This window comes from Marmota marmota, unplaced genomic scaffold (genome assembly GCF_001458135.2).
Source record: "Marmota marmota marmota unplaced genomic scaffold, marMar, whole genome shotgun sequence".
NCBI lineage: Eukaryota > Metazoa > Chordata > Mammalia > Rodentia > Sciuridae > Marmota > Marmota marmota.
The window spans coordinates 13568851-13583612 of record NW_026000101.1 but is presented as its reverse complement, the minus strand read 5'-3'; the positions used below and the strand labels follow the sequence as shown (position 1 = coordinate 13583612).

Genomic DNA, 14762 nt, shown 5'->3' with positions numbered 1-14762 from the left:
GCCCTGTGCTGGAGCCAAGATGAATACGTGGCCACAGGGCTATAAATAGGCCTTGCATTCGCCTTCTGCCCTCCCACTGAGTGGCAGTTCCAATCTCAAGAGCCCAGCAATGGCCGAGAGGTCTGCAAGGCAGCATCTGGAAGGTGAAGCCGCGGTGGCATCCCTCTGGTCAGGACAGGAAGGCTCTTGAGGGGGTCTCTGCTCTGAGCAGCCCCTCCCTCCTCAACACCTCCTTCTCCATGGACCAACACGTGGGCTCGCACCAGACCAGAAGCCCCCCCGGACGCTCCTGGGGAGCTGCAGCGGGAAGACTCCGGGCCGAGTCCAGCCAGAGCGCAGGGCGGAGTGGGCGAGGGCGGCGAGCCCCTGTGCGTGTGGGAGGCAGACCGTCAGGCCATCTGTCCCAGAGCAGAAGCCGCGACTACAGAAAGCAAAATCGTCCCCGCAGGTGCGCAACGTGAGGTCGTAGGATGGCGGCCGGCTTCAATCTGAACAGAGCAGAGGTTCTGCTGGTCTCCATCCGGAGCCCGCCTGCGTGTGGCGCATGGCGCCACACCGTCCTGGGTCATTTTTATTTACTGTTATTCTTTTTCCTGGAGTTACTTCTCTTCTTCATTTGACCAGCATCAACTAGCGCAGCACGCGAGCTTCTTGCAAGGTCTGGGGGTCCCAAGGGTAAGACTCAGTTCCCCTTCCAAAGTGCTCTCCAAATTGGGACTTCGTTTTCCTTTCCAAAATGGGTCCTTGGTGTCAAGGGCAAGGTGTAAAGGGTTTGGGATGAAATTATTAAATGTCTGTGCTCCGTATTTCCAGCTGTTCTTGTTTCCCTCCTCTGATTTCACTGTGGAAAGGCCCCTCTCTATCCTCATTGGTTCACCGGATGCTCCAGATGTCATGGAGCCCATCAGCAAGTGCACCAGCCAGCCAGACGCTCCATCTTCACACCCGAGACCCCCATGGCGAAACAGGCAAACAAGGGCACTGGTCTTTACCAAGCACCCGCCAAGCTTAGGGCTGTGCAGAGGGTGTTTGTAATCCCAGGTGACCATGACCGCAGCCACAGCTCTGTTCTTGTTCCTGGTCTCCTTTTGGTCCCTTTCTTTCCTGAAATGGGGCACCAGGGTGGGCAGGACACTCCAGGCTAAGTCCCCAGCAGACAGCAGGGTGAGGGTGATGGGGGGGTGTGACAGCTTCATCCTGGTGTGCATAAGTCTGAGGTCACCTTGGTCCTTTGGAAGTTGTGGTCACACTGGTGACCCCTGTCATAGACCCTATGCTAAATGTGGGGTCAGCTGAGACCACCCCAGAGGCCCCTTCTGGGGTCAGCATACACTGTTCCTCAGCTGGGCCTTGAACTTCAGCCAGCCCGGTTGTTCTAATGTAACTCATATCAGAACCATTAGATTTCATTTTCCTGGAGTTGATCAAACATTCCAGCCTATTCTGGTTCTTTGCACCCTGGCTCTGTCACCCAGTGCATTTCATGACCTCTACGATTCCTACAAGCCTGCTCTTTACAACCGCCTCCAAGCTGCTCACACAGAGGTGAAAGAGAACAGGTCTGTGGCCATCACCAGGGACTACACCTAGAACACCTTCCGTCAGAGGAGGCTCTTAGGCAGACAGTGCTCCCTAGCTGGCCCTCATCCTGTTGGCTTTTCTCCTGACCCAGGTGGAGGAGGGGAGCTGGGAATCAAAAACGGAAACAGGCTTCCTTCCTGGGTAACTAAGGTCGAATATTGTACAGAGAGATGTTCCTTTTTTTAGATCAGATTGGGCACCAGGTGAGCAGAGACTGAAGCTTGGCTTGGCCACGAGTTGGCTGGAGCTGTTGGACAAGCCCTCCACCTCTCTGGGACTCTATTTCCTTCTCTGTAAAATGGGACAACTGTAGCTGCTTCACGTGTTTTTTTTCTTTGTGTTTGAATTATTTTTGTATTAAAACAATAGCTTTTATTAAAGTATAATCGACATGCAATTAGACTTCACGTGGTTTTGAAGATTAAATGAGGTAAGGTCTAAGAGGGACCTGGTCACTTGTCACACACCAGCCAACCATAAAGGATTTGAGGTGAGACAATGAAGGACTGATGGTCTGTCCTGGACTTAGCTCTGAGCCCTGCTTGCAGGACCAGGCAGGCTGAGTCACTCACACCTGTGCAGACAGCTGGGCCTCCCCGTGCAGGACACAGAGCAGGCCCAGCAAAGCGCAGCCAGGCTGAAAGCTGGGAAGGGGCTGAATGGCTTCGGCAGGGGGCACTGATGCTTCAGGCTGGGAGATGTGGGCAGGGCTCTGAGCCTGGGGGGCTCCCTGAAAAGTGGAAGCATCAGTGAGCACCAGGCTTCAGCTCCCTGTCTCTAGTCCTGTGACAGTCCTCGCCCCAGCTGTGACACCCAGTGGGGACACAAGGGCTTGGTCACTTTACTTACACAACAGAACACTTTTGCTGCCATATTCTGGTCAAACTGGCCAAGGATGATCCGCACATCATTGCCCTGTAAAGAGAAGGACACACATGTGAGAGCCAGCGGGTGACAGGCATGGCCCAGGGCTTAAGGCCACAGGCAGGACACATTCCTATGCCCCAGGCAGCACCCCCATCCCTCCCAGCCTGGTCCCCAGCTCCTGCAGTAATCCTCCCTGGTCTGGGGCAGCCAGGGGCAGGACTGCATCCAAAGCAGACGACTCTGAAGAGCCTGGGGTACAGGCCATGCGTGGAGGGTGCTTCCTCCCTTCCACACAGGGAAACTGAGGCCAGAGGAGGGGAAAACACAAGACTCCAGTCAATCACACTCCCCCAGTGTGTTCTAGACTTTTCTATCTTCTCAACAACCAACCAGCCCCTCAGGGCACTCTTAGAGCCCCCAGAGGTTCCTGGTTAGAGGTCCCAGAGGCTCTCCATGATTGTTCAAATCTCAGCTCCTTTTCCTGTCCCAGCTTCAGTTTCCTCACCCAGAAGAGGGGGGATAATGGTGGAACTTACCTGACAGGATTGCTGGGAGGACTGAGTGAGATAACAACCCTCATGATGTGTTTACCACATAGCAAGTGCCCATAGGGACTGGAAAGCCTTAGTATTTGAGAATTTTCCCCAGCCCACCTTCATTTCTAAGGTAAATCTGTACTTGGAAGCTCCATAAATGGGACACTAGTGATCTCAATGTGGTTAACAGGTGCATACTGTACAACAACCCTTGTAACTCATTCACTCAACAAACATGTAACAAGTGGCTGCCTGAGGGTCCCTCCTGGGTCAAGGTAATGGGTCCTACATCACTTTCTGGGGACTGGGATGCAGCATAGGCCCTGACCCATAGAGAATAGGCCAAAGAAAGATGGGCTGGGCATGAGGCCCGGCCTCCACTCAGCAGCCAGGAGGACCAGCAGCCAAGAGGCCCAGTCCAACAGGAGATGTCATTCTCCTGCAGGTCTCTACCCCCACCCCCCCCAGCAGGCCTCAGGCCCTTTGATGCACCAAGAAGGGAAACATGCCTTTAAAGATCAGTTTTTAGCATCTTTCGAAATTGGAAAGTGCTGACTAGGAAGCCATCTTACTCATCGTGTGCTTGTGCAAAATAAAAAAGGCCTGCATTCTAAAACCATCCTTCGTTTGCAAGCAAGAATGGAAAGAGAGAGAGAGGGGGAAAAAAAAAACTCGCTCTGAAAGGACTTTAAAGGATCGTTAACAGAGCAGTTGAAGGAAAGCAGGCCTTTGTCTGCAATGCTATAAAAAGTTCCAAGCTGCTTCCGATCATGGACAGACTCCCAGGCACACTGCTTGTTGGTTGAAATCTTCTGGCCTTTCTTGCTGCTAATAGTATCCGTCCATCCATCCAGCCAGCCCGCCCAATATTTAATGAGCATCTACTTTGTGCCAAGCCCTGTGTTGCTCAACATGGTATGGTAGAAAGAGCTTATTAGAATTCAGAGTCAAGAGAGATCTGGGCTCAAATCCCAGCTCCGCCACTAACTAGCTGCACACCCTTGGTCCTGATCACCTGGAGCCGCAGTTTCATCTCAGAAGCAGGGATGGTCCTTCCTGACATGCTGGTGTAGGAGGCATGATAATGACATCTCAGCTCCTCCGTAAATGCTGTTGTTCTTCTGAGAGCTCTTTCTTCCCCCAGCTCTCCCTGGGCAGCCTCATTCATGACCCTAGCCACAAATGCCCTATCTGTTCTGTGAACTCTCAAATCTCAGTCCCCAGCCCAGACTCTTGTTCAGCTGCCCTGGGACACCTTGGGATCCTCCCAGCGCCTCCAGCACATGCCTGAAGCTGAACTCATGATCCCTCCCGGCAAGCCCCTTCCTCTCCTCTATTTTCCATCTCTGGGAACCGTACTGCCACTCACCCGAGTTGGGACCCTGAGAGTCACCTGAGATTCACTTTTCTTCACCTCCAAAGCCAGAACCTTCACCAAGGCCTGGTGTTTCTGTCTGCTCACTATCTTCCGAATCAGCTCTGTCCCCCAGCCCCGATGCCCTCCCTGGTTTAGTCATGGTCCTTCCTTCTTTCCTTTGTGGACAGCTGGACCTCACCTTTGGTCCTGCCCAGCCACCCAGTCTCACAGGGCAGATGTAGGAGTCATGCCTAGATCCAAATCTGACTATGAAATCTTTTTATGGCTCCCGAAGTTTACAGATCAAACTTGGAGCTCAGGATTCTTTACCACGTGACTCCTGCCCACTTCTCCCTCACATTTCTCACTCCTCTTCAAGGCAGTAAAAATGAACTACCAGCAGTTTCCCCCAAAATGCCTGCAATTCATCCATCCATTCATTCCTATTCTGTCTCCTCCTTCTTTCTGTAAGCTCAACCATTCAGTGACTTTCCTCCCCCCAACATGCTCTGCCTGCATGGCTGCTCCCCACCCTGCCTGCCTCCCCTCGAGCTCCCCTACTCTGAGAAGCTGTCTCTGTCCCATTGGGCTTGGATGCCATTTCCTCCTCTGTGGGCCAGGGGCACCCATGCTCCTCTCCATCACATTTCCCTCTGAGACCAAGGGGACTCATCTCTGGTCCCCAGCTCCCAGCATACGACATGACACCCATGTCAGTAAATATGCATCAAATGCAAGGTGCAGTGAGGAGTGCCATGTGCAGCATGGAATGCCATCCTTGTCTCCACGGGTCACTCAGGGGGCGGGGGGCTTTATTGTTGCTGCACTAGTATCCTGCTGGTCCCAGGTCCTGGGACTGACTGGGCTCACCATGTCCACTTCTCAAATGAACCAAGGGACCCGTATCTTCATGGCTGACAAATAACCAGCTCTGCCACTCGAGGACCATTTAGAATCTCTGCTGCCATGACAACCATGTTGCAAAGACCACCTGGTTCTACGCGCCAGGCTGTTAGGTATGCATGGGGCCCAAGGGATCACCCCTCTAGCAAGCGCCTTCCCAGAGACGCCAAAGGCTTCCTCCAAAGCTGAACTGCATCCCAAGTCCAGGCTCTTACTTTGTTGACCCCGGCCCTCAGAGGTCCTGAGGCCAGACGGTGCCTGAGGTAGGAAGCTGTTCAAACCCTCTCTGTTTCTGGAGGGCAAGTGGTGGGACCCAGATGCTGCCAAACCTGAGAGGGAGGAGGGGCCTGAGTGCGAGGAGGGGCCTGTGAGGGAGGTGGGGTCTGGGTGGAAGGAGGGGCCTGGGTGGGAGGGGGGCCTGTGAGGGAGGAGGAGCCTGAGAGAGAGGAGAGGCCTGTGAGGGAGGAGGGGCCTGTGAGGGAGGAGGGGCCTGTGAGGAAAGAGGGGTCTGAGAGGGAAGAGGGCCCTGAGTGGAAGGAGAGGCCTGAGTGGAAGGAGAGGCCTGAGAAGGAGGAGGGGCCTGAGAGCTAGGAGGGTACTTTGAGGGAGGAGGGGCCTGTGAGGGAGGAGGGGCCTGTGAGGGAGGAGGGGCCTGAGAGCTAGGAGGGTACTTTGAGGGAGGAGGGGCCTGTGAGGGAAGAGGGCCCTGTGAGGGAGGAGGGGCCTGAGTGGGAGGAGGGGCCTGAGAGCTAGGAGGGTACTTTGAGGGAGGAGGGCCCTGTGAGGGAGGAGGCTCCCAGTGCAGAGAGAGCCTGGGATCCAAGAGGGGTAGTGGGCAAAGCAGGATAAGAGCAATCAGATCCTGGGGGGACCTTTTTAGAGCAGTATGAAGAGTTCAGGATACCCAGACATGGATGTGTGCATCCTGGGGCAAGAGGAGGTGTCTGAGAGTGGGGAAGCACTCTGGAACTTGTGAGAAGCAACTTATGAGAAGATGTGGGGTGGGGAAAAGAATTTAGGGAATAGCCATAGTTTTTACAAACATATGTGTGCGCAGAAGTTCCACGTCACACTTTTCACTGTTGACTAGCTTGTATCTTTCCCTGAAAGTCCAGAGAGTGGAAAGAGAAACTTGGGGTCAGCCATGGTCCCTGACTCTGGCCAAAAAGCCCACCTACCTGGCAGGACAAGCACAAGTTCACTCTCCCAACAAAGCCCAGGGCAGTTTAAGGAGTTCTGGGGGTGGGGAGGGGAGGCAGGAAGTCCTGAGGATGGTTCACAGAGCAGGGCTCTGCTGGGACAGACAGGGGACTTGCCTGGGGCAGGGTATGGAAACTTCTAGGCCTTCATGGACTTGGTTCTGCAGAGGCAACGAAGGCAGATGACTGGGTGAGACAGATGACAACTCCTTCCCAGATGTTTGATCTTGATAGACCAGGGACACGACCTCTGTTCACACCCAAAAAGGGGGCAAGATTGGAAGGAAACAGTGGTGGGGGTGGGGCCTGGAGACAGGGAGGGATGCCCTGCCCCAGACCTCCCACGAAAGAAAGGCAGGACTTGTGAGGCAGAAAGGTCCATTGAGTTCTCTCTGGAGAGGAGACCAAGGTGGCCCATACCTCCAGTTGGTGTCCTTTCCTCTTTAATGGCTCCTTCTCATTCATTGTCTGGAGCTCCCTTCATCTCTAGGATGCTTACAGGGACCTAAAATATTCTCTCTCTTTCTCTCTCTCACATACACAGAAAGGAAGACCCAAGTAAGCACGTGTGTGTGGGGAGAATTCCAGAGTCTTTCTGGCTTGTGTGTTAAGCAGTCTGTCAGCCCCACCTTGGGAGGGGCACTATTATTAAGCCTACTTTGAAGAAACTGAGGCCTAAAGAATTAGGCCCTTTCACAGATACAGTGGACCCCTCCTCCAGGGTGGTATGCCACCCCAGCTGTAGTGGGGGGGGCTGTTGGTAGCTCCAACCCTTCTTTGAGAGGTGCTCTTGACTAAGGGGGGGCTTCCTGGCCCTGGGAGATCATGCCAATGTCCACACCCTGTGGGCAGCTGCTAAGGACTGTTCCACAGATAGAAGACCTAGTGCCCTTGCTGAAAGGCAAGACCAGCCCCCTGGGGTGCCTATGCCCCAGAGATCCCTATAGAGCCAGGTAAAACTGGTCTCCAGCCAGGACAGCCCTGGCTTGTTGGCTTAGCTTCCCTCCCACCTCCTCCTGCTCCCCTCCCTCAATGAAGCACTTTTATAGGAGTCCCAGCCTCTGTTTCTAGGGACTTCAACCTAAGCTTCCAGGTGATACAGATAGGAAGTGACCTGGGCCCCAGATTGATGTGGCCCCAAGAACCTCAGGGCTTGGCCACTGCCCCCTCCCAATTGCCTCCCAGGCAGAGAAAGTGAAGCCCACCATCCTAAGCTGCAGTTTAGCATCCAGTCTGCAGCAAGGACTCATGAAGAAAAGGTGGAGCAGATCTTGAAGTGAAAGAATGTGAACAGCACATGCAGCCCTGAGTCACTAAAATATCTGGTGTGCACTGAGAAGAGCAGGAGGGCAGAAGCTAGGAAGGTAGGGACCAGTCCCTGCACCACGGGGTGTGGCATCCTAGAGGGAAGGCTGCTGACCCCTGGCTTATCTGGAGTCTCCTGCCACCCACACCTCTGTCTCAGCCCACTGTCCATCACACCCTGGTTTCTCAAGGACCCTCCCATGAGGCTTCATCTCACAGACCTGCTGAGCTGCTGAGACCATACAGAACCATGCAGGAGGCACTGCAAGCTCTGGGCGGTGGCTTAGAGGCTGGCCACCATGTGAACTGGAAGATGACTGGGAGGCACTGGCCAGGACTGCCCCATGGTCTGCCTGTAGACCTGGGAAGCTCAAGGGGGTTCACCTAGATATCCCTTCCAATGTCCTCCTGACAGACTGATTCAACACCCAGAATGAACACTCTCTTTTCTTGAACCCAAATTAATCTTTCTTGGACGTTCCCACCACCCCAAACGTCTAAAGGTTCAGAAGCAGGAAACACGCATTCACTATACAGAAAGGGCATGGAGGGGAGGAGCCCACTCCAGCCTGCAGGCACAGAATGGTATTTCCTTCAAGTTTATTATTGTTTCTTGAAATTTATCTATGTTTAGTAGTCTAAGAATGTATCTGTCTTAAGATAAAAATAATACCTTTTTTCCTCCACCATTCTGAGCAAAACTGGCCCGTGGGGACAATGTTCCATGTTTATTCTGTAGCTTTGTGTCTCCTTGGGGTGCTTGTGTGAGTTAGTTACCGAGGTCAGCATGGGCTCTGGGCTGCTAGATGTGTGTGGGTGGCGATTCCCATAGGGACTCTCCCATCTGCTTGGAGAAGAGGGTGACAATTCCCACCAGGACTTTTCTGGTCAGTGGGAGGAGGGAGCATATGATTCCTACAAGGACCCTCCCTTGAGGCAAAGGTGAGGTGAGTTCCCCTCGGCCTGTCTTTATGGTCTTCCTGCAACAGGCAGCATTGTGTCCTCCACAAATCCCCAGAGCCTGTGAGGATGCCGTATTGTACCACAGGGGAACTCATGTTACAGGTGGCATTACAGTCACTGATTTTTAATATAGGGAGGTTATGTTGGCACAATGTAATCACAAGGGTCTTTAAAAGTGGAAGAGTTGATCCAGGCATGGTGGTGGCATGCCTGTAATCCCAGCAGCTTGGAAGGCTGAGGCAGGAGGATGGTGAGTTCAAAGCCAGCCTCAGCAAAAGCAAGGCGCTAAGCAACTGTCTCTAAATAAAATACAAAATAGAGCTGGGGATGTGACTTGATGGTCCAGTGCCCCTGAGTACAATCCCCAGTACTCCCCCTCAAAAAAAAAGTGGAAGAGTTCGACACAGGGACATGGTATAAGAAAGGCTCAGCTGACAACTGGTGGCTTTCAAGTCAGAGGAAGGGGCCACTTGTAGGATTCCAAGTTGCCTCTAGAAGCTGGAAAATGCAAGGAAATGGACTGTCTTCCCAGAGCCTCCAGAAAGCACCCATCCCTGATGATGCCTTGATCTCAGCCCGCTGAGGCTGGTGTTGGGCCTGTGGTCTCCAGGACAGTGAGACAGACATGTGCGGTTTGCAGTTACTCCATTACTCCAGCTGCCCAGGAGCTTGATGCACCTCCCTCTCCAGCAGGACCTGACCCTGGGCAGATTCTGCTGCCCTTTCCTCTCCACTTGGGGTTCCAGGACCCTCTCTATCACTGCTGACCAACTGGGCTGATTTTCTGGTCAAAGCCGTGTCCTTATTGTGCCATTTGAGCCATAAGAATCCCAGTGTTACTGGCAGCGAATTGGGCTTTTTTTGTGACTCACTCAAAAAGAAAAATGATGCACCTCTGAGTGGTAGAGGCAGTTTTCCTTATCCCTTCTTTTCAGAGTGTAAAGGTTGGCTCCATTTTCCTGGTCCCACGATGACATTCTGGAGCTCAAACACGGCTCAGGAAGCAAAAGGAATATAAGGGCTTTCTATCCAGCCTGGGTCTTTCTGCCTGCCCTTCCTAGGCACACCTGTCCACCGAGGGTCAGTGTGTAAGCTGCAAAGCTACCTCATTCCTGTTTTATTGCCAAGAAGGCCTAGGAAGAAGGGGTTATTTTAAATTTTTGATCTATGGACAAACTCCTGAGATGTCCAGAGGCTGTGGAGGGATCTCATTGCTAACTGAGGATGGGGTGGGCATGAAGCAGGAGCCCGCTGTGGGGGTTCAGAGTCAGTCTGCAGCTCCAGAGCAGGCCTGCCATCTCAGCCCATGCACTTATCCACTGTGTGGCCTTGGGAAAGTTGTTAAACTTGCCTGAGCTTCGGTTTCTCTATGTGTAAAGTGGAGATAGCAGTACCTTCCTTTAGGACAGATGGTGGCAAACATTTCTATAAAGGACCGGGTAGAAAATACTTCAGGTTTCACAGGCCATAGAATCTTTGTTGCAGATACTCAGTTCTGCTGCTGTAGCACAAAAGCAGCCAAAATCAATGTGGTCAATGAATGTGTTCCAATAAAACTTTATTTGTAAAACCAAATGGTGGACCCCATTTGGCCCATGAACCACCATTTGCTGACGGCTATTGTAGAGTTATCATGAGGATTAAATGAATTAATAAATCTTCAGGAACAAAGCAAAGGCTAAAAGTGTCATTCGTTGTTGTTGAAGCATCTGTGAGGGTAGGAGAATACACGGATAAGAAGGGAAAGAGAGAAAAGCTTTGGGCTCCTCCCTCCTCTGGTAAATGCATCTTCAAAATGGGGGTTCTGTGGGCTCAGAGAGCATACACAAATTGCTCACAATCTCCCAGCTTTGCTTCATGTCCCAAAGTACGGGTTTTTAAAGGCTTTTGTTGTTATTTTAATATATTCATTAAAAGATAGGGAGTCCTAAACTTGAGTTCCATAATTTTATTGTTGAGTGTTTTTTTTTTCTGTTCCACTGTTTCCCAGGTTTCCAATAGAACATCCACCAGCCTGTGAGAGCCACACTCTGCACATAGGGACCCTCACACAGCCCTGGTCCATGAATGTTTTAGGGTCTTTGAACAGAGGACACTGAGGCAGGGATAGGACTTGAACCCAGGGTCCACTTGATGCAAAAGCCCCTGTGCTGAATTTCTGTTTGGGATAATGAGGAAAGTCTGGAAGTGGAAATTAAGGGGGTTGTACTTAATGTCACTGAATTGAGTGAGTGCTTTGTTAAAAATGGTTAAAAGGAGCCAAGTGTAGTGGTGCATGCCTAGAATTCCAGCAATTTAGGAGGCTGAGGCAGGAGGATTGCAAGTTTAGCCTGGGCAACTTAGTAAGATCTTGTCTCAAAATAAAAATTTTAAAAAAGGGCTAGGGGTATAGCTTAATGGTAAAGCACACTTGGGTTCAATCACCATACCACCAAAAAAAAAAAAAAGGTTAAATGGTAAATTTGGTTATGTATATTTTATTGCAATAAAAAAGGGTGGGGGTAGCAAGAATAGTACTTCTTATGCCATAGGAACAAAGCAAAAACAAAAACAAAACCACAAAAATGAAAAGAATGTGACTACTGTAAATCAGGGGTACTACTACTAAAGGTGGGCGAGGGTGCTGGGACTGGGAGTGGGTGGGGAAGGGCTCTTGTATCTAACAAAGCTCTCTGACTCAATGGTGTCTACCTCAAGATTCTGTAAGGCATTCATTTGGTCAGTGTGGGTTTTGAATCAGTGTTTTATTTTCTAATAGCATTTTGGGATAGGGAGAGGGCCACCAGGGATTGAATTCAGGGGCACTTGACCACGGAGCCATAGCTCCAGCCCTATTTTGTATTTTATTTAGAGATAGGAACTCTCTGAGTTGCTTAATGCCTCACCATGGCTGAGGCTGGCTTTAAACTTGTGATCCTCCTGCCTCAGCCTCCCAAGCTGCTACCGCACCCGACTTTAATAGCATTTTAAAAAAAACCTATTCTTTCCACAAAAGTATTTAGCCTCCACAAACCTGCACTGACTGGGGAAATTGCCCCTCACGTCTCTGTTCCAGAAATAAGGGCCTATGGATGCCTGGGTCTGAAATAATGACCTACCAAAACAATCAAAAATGAAAATACTAGTGGGGGATGGGGGCCACTTCAGGAAAGGAAGATGAAGCAAGCAAATCCGGCAGAGGGAAGTCCCCAACCTGGAGCTCATACCACAGGCCCAGTTCTTGGCCTCTGCAGGGGGCGCTTCCCAGCCCTGCCTGGCAACAGATCCTACAGCCCCTGGTTTAGGACCGGCCTAGAATGAGGTCAAAATGCTTGGGGCTTCCTGGCACAAAGATGGTTTTATTTCCTGACTTTTTTGATATGAACTTTGATACCTATCTGTAAATCAGCCTTTTTAATATCAGTATTCGGGTCTTCTGTGTTCTGACTGATTTTTGCCTGGGTGTCCAAGTCTGAGGCAGAGATGTGATGTCCCCCAACACTATTGTGTTCCTGCCAAATCCTCTTTGTATTTCCAACAGGCTTTTCTTTATTTATTTCAGCGAGAAGTAATGGTCCCCAGCCTATTATTCTCACAGCAGGGGGTATCCTTATCTATAGAAAAGGACTCTCCTTAATCCTGCTGAATGCCTGTACCTTGGCTTCTCTTTGGTCCCTTATGAATGGGAGTCTCACCGCACTGTGATTTGTTCAATAGACTTTTACCTAACCTTTGACCTTTAACCTCTGTGCATCACCTATTTTGTCTGTTGTAAAAAGTTTTTCAAAATGCTGAGGGGCTGGGGCTGGGGCTCAGCGGTAATGCACTTGCCTGGTATGAGTGAGGTACTAGCTTTGATTCTCAACACTGCATGTAAATAAACAAAATAAAGATTTATCAATAATTAAAAAATTTTTTTTAAATAAATCAAGTAAAATAAAATTCAAGATTATTGGGCTTATTTTAAATAATTTGTAATCTGAAAGTTCTTGCTTTTTAATAATGTGTTTGGCCTATTTGAATTTCTGATCAGAATCACTATATTTAGTCTGCAATTATCTGTTTTAAGTTTACTGATTTTCACGTGTGCTGTTTTTCAATACATAGATTGAATATTCTTTGCTTTTTTCTTCATTATTTCAAAAGCTTCTGGTTCTGTTTACTTGACAGTATATTTACTGTCACATCATTCAAAATGCTCCTTAGCTTATGTTTCTCTTATTATGTTTTTGTTTTAGTTTAAATTTTTGCTGAGCTGAGGATGGAACCCAGGGCCACGTGTTAGTTAGCTGCGCCCCAGCTCCTTCTCTAATTAGGAAGCTCATGAACAAATGGTCTCTTTGGGGGTCCCTCTCCTGGTTTAGATCAGGAGTCGAGCACCCATCTTTTTTTATTTACCTACTTGTTAGGTTCTGTAATATAATTTGGATTTTTATATCTCAGTTATTGTTATTACACTCTCAATTTTGGCTTCATCTCTAAAAATTATAGGTACCTTTTGCATCTGTATGCACTTTTGTAACAGATATGTAGACAGTTCTTTTTCCACAGCTCCGTGGTCCCTGCTTGGCCATTCCTTTCGTGACCCTGGCTATGAAATGCGCCATTGCTCTCAGCCGGCTGACATGAGCCTTGGGCTTAACCTCGAGAACAGCCTTCAATCTGGGACATCGCTGGTTTTTGCATCTTTTCTGGAAAGCCTTTTTTTTTTTTTTTTTTTCTGGGCTAGATATCTGTAGGATTTCCCTTTACAATTTATATATCAAAACATTTGCCAAAATGTGTATAGATATGTCTCGTTTTGTCACCAATTCTGCTAGAATGCAGAGAGAGGTCAGCTAGTTTGTTCACATGGCCTTCGCTTTTCTATATAAAATTGTTGACTGTGTAGTTTTTAAATGGTCAAATATTCATATGATCCCACCTAACAGGTCTGTCTTCAGCCCCCTTAAGTTTGTTTCCTATAAAAAATAAATTTTTCTTTGAGGATACACTTTGATTTATAGAAAAATGGCTCATCCAGTTTTCCCTACTCTTAGCCATCTCATGTAACATGGTATCCATGTTACAATGAATGAACCAGCATTCATGCATTGTTATTAGCTCAAGCCCATCTTTTAATCAAATTTCCTTAGTTTTTTTTTTTTTCCTGTCATGTCTTTTGCTGGTCCTGGATCCATCTAGGATACTGTGGATATTAGTTAATGTGCCTCCTTTTGGCTCTGACAGCCCCGACTTTTTGACAACTTAGACAGCATAGAGGACAGCTGGCCAGGTGTTTTGTAGACTAACTTTCCACTAGAATCTGCTGGTGCTTTTCTCATGCTAGACTGCAGCCGTGGCCTTGGGAGAGGAAGGGTAGCGTATGCTATTGTCATCCTGTCACATCAAGGGTGCTGGTGACATGCCCTATCACTATCGATGTTGACCTTGAGGTCTGAGATAGTGTGAGTCAGGTTCCTCTGCAGTAGATTCTCCTTTTTATACTGTGCTCTTTGGAAGGAAGTAGCAAGAAGTGGGTAGTTATAGCCTGATTCCTTGGAGCATGAGGACTCTTTTAAGTCTCTTGGAATTCTACTGCAGACATTTTTCTATTCTCTTCCAGTTATTTGTCAATTATACAAGCATGGGCTCATGGATATTTGGCTTATACTTTGGGTTATATTCCAATTCTTCCCTCCTTCATTGGTCAGGTGTCCCAGCCTTGGCCTTTGGAAGCACCTTAGTTGGCCCTTGTGCTCCCTTGACGTAGCCCACTGGGGCGCATTGCTGTTTTGAGCCCTGCCCCACTTCCTGATGCCACGAGATGCTCCAGCATCATCTTGCAGCCGTCCTGCCCCACAGGGTCAGTCATTTCTCTAAGTAGCCCTGGTTCTTCTTACCGGGGATTAGAAATTAAACTCTGGGGGCTGGGTGTGCTTGCTGCTCCTGGGCTGCCTATTTTGTTTTTGATCTTGGTTCTGTTCTGCGTGTCCTGGTTCCCCCTTAGGATCTCCCTTCTCCAGTATCCATAACTGTATATTTTCTCTCATTGGATTGATCTCTTTGGCCATTTCCTCTGAACATGGGGAA

General features: G+C 49.5%; 1 protein-coding gene across 1 annotated transcript in view; it reads right to left on the bottom strand.

Moving 5' to 3' along the window:
- Positions 1-14762, bottom strand: part of Gabbr2 (gamma-aminobutyric acid type B receptor subunit 2) — a 352128-nt gene that overhangs the window by 152618 nt on the left and 184748 nt on the right. Inside the window, exon 5 of the mRNA XM_015492500.2 lies at positions 2431-2496. Within this exon, the coding sequence (XP_015347986.1) occupies positions 2431-2496 (66 nt within the window). The remainder of the gene's footprint in view (positions 1-2430; positions 2497-14762) is intronic.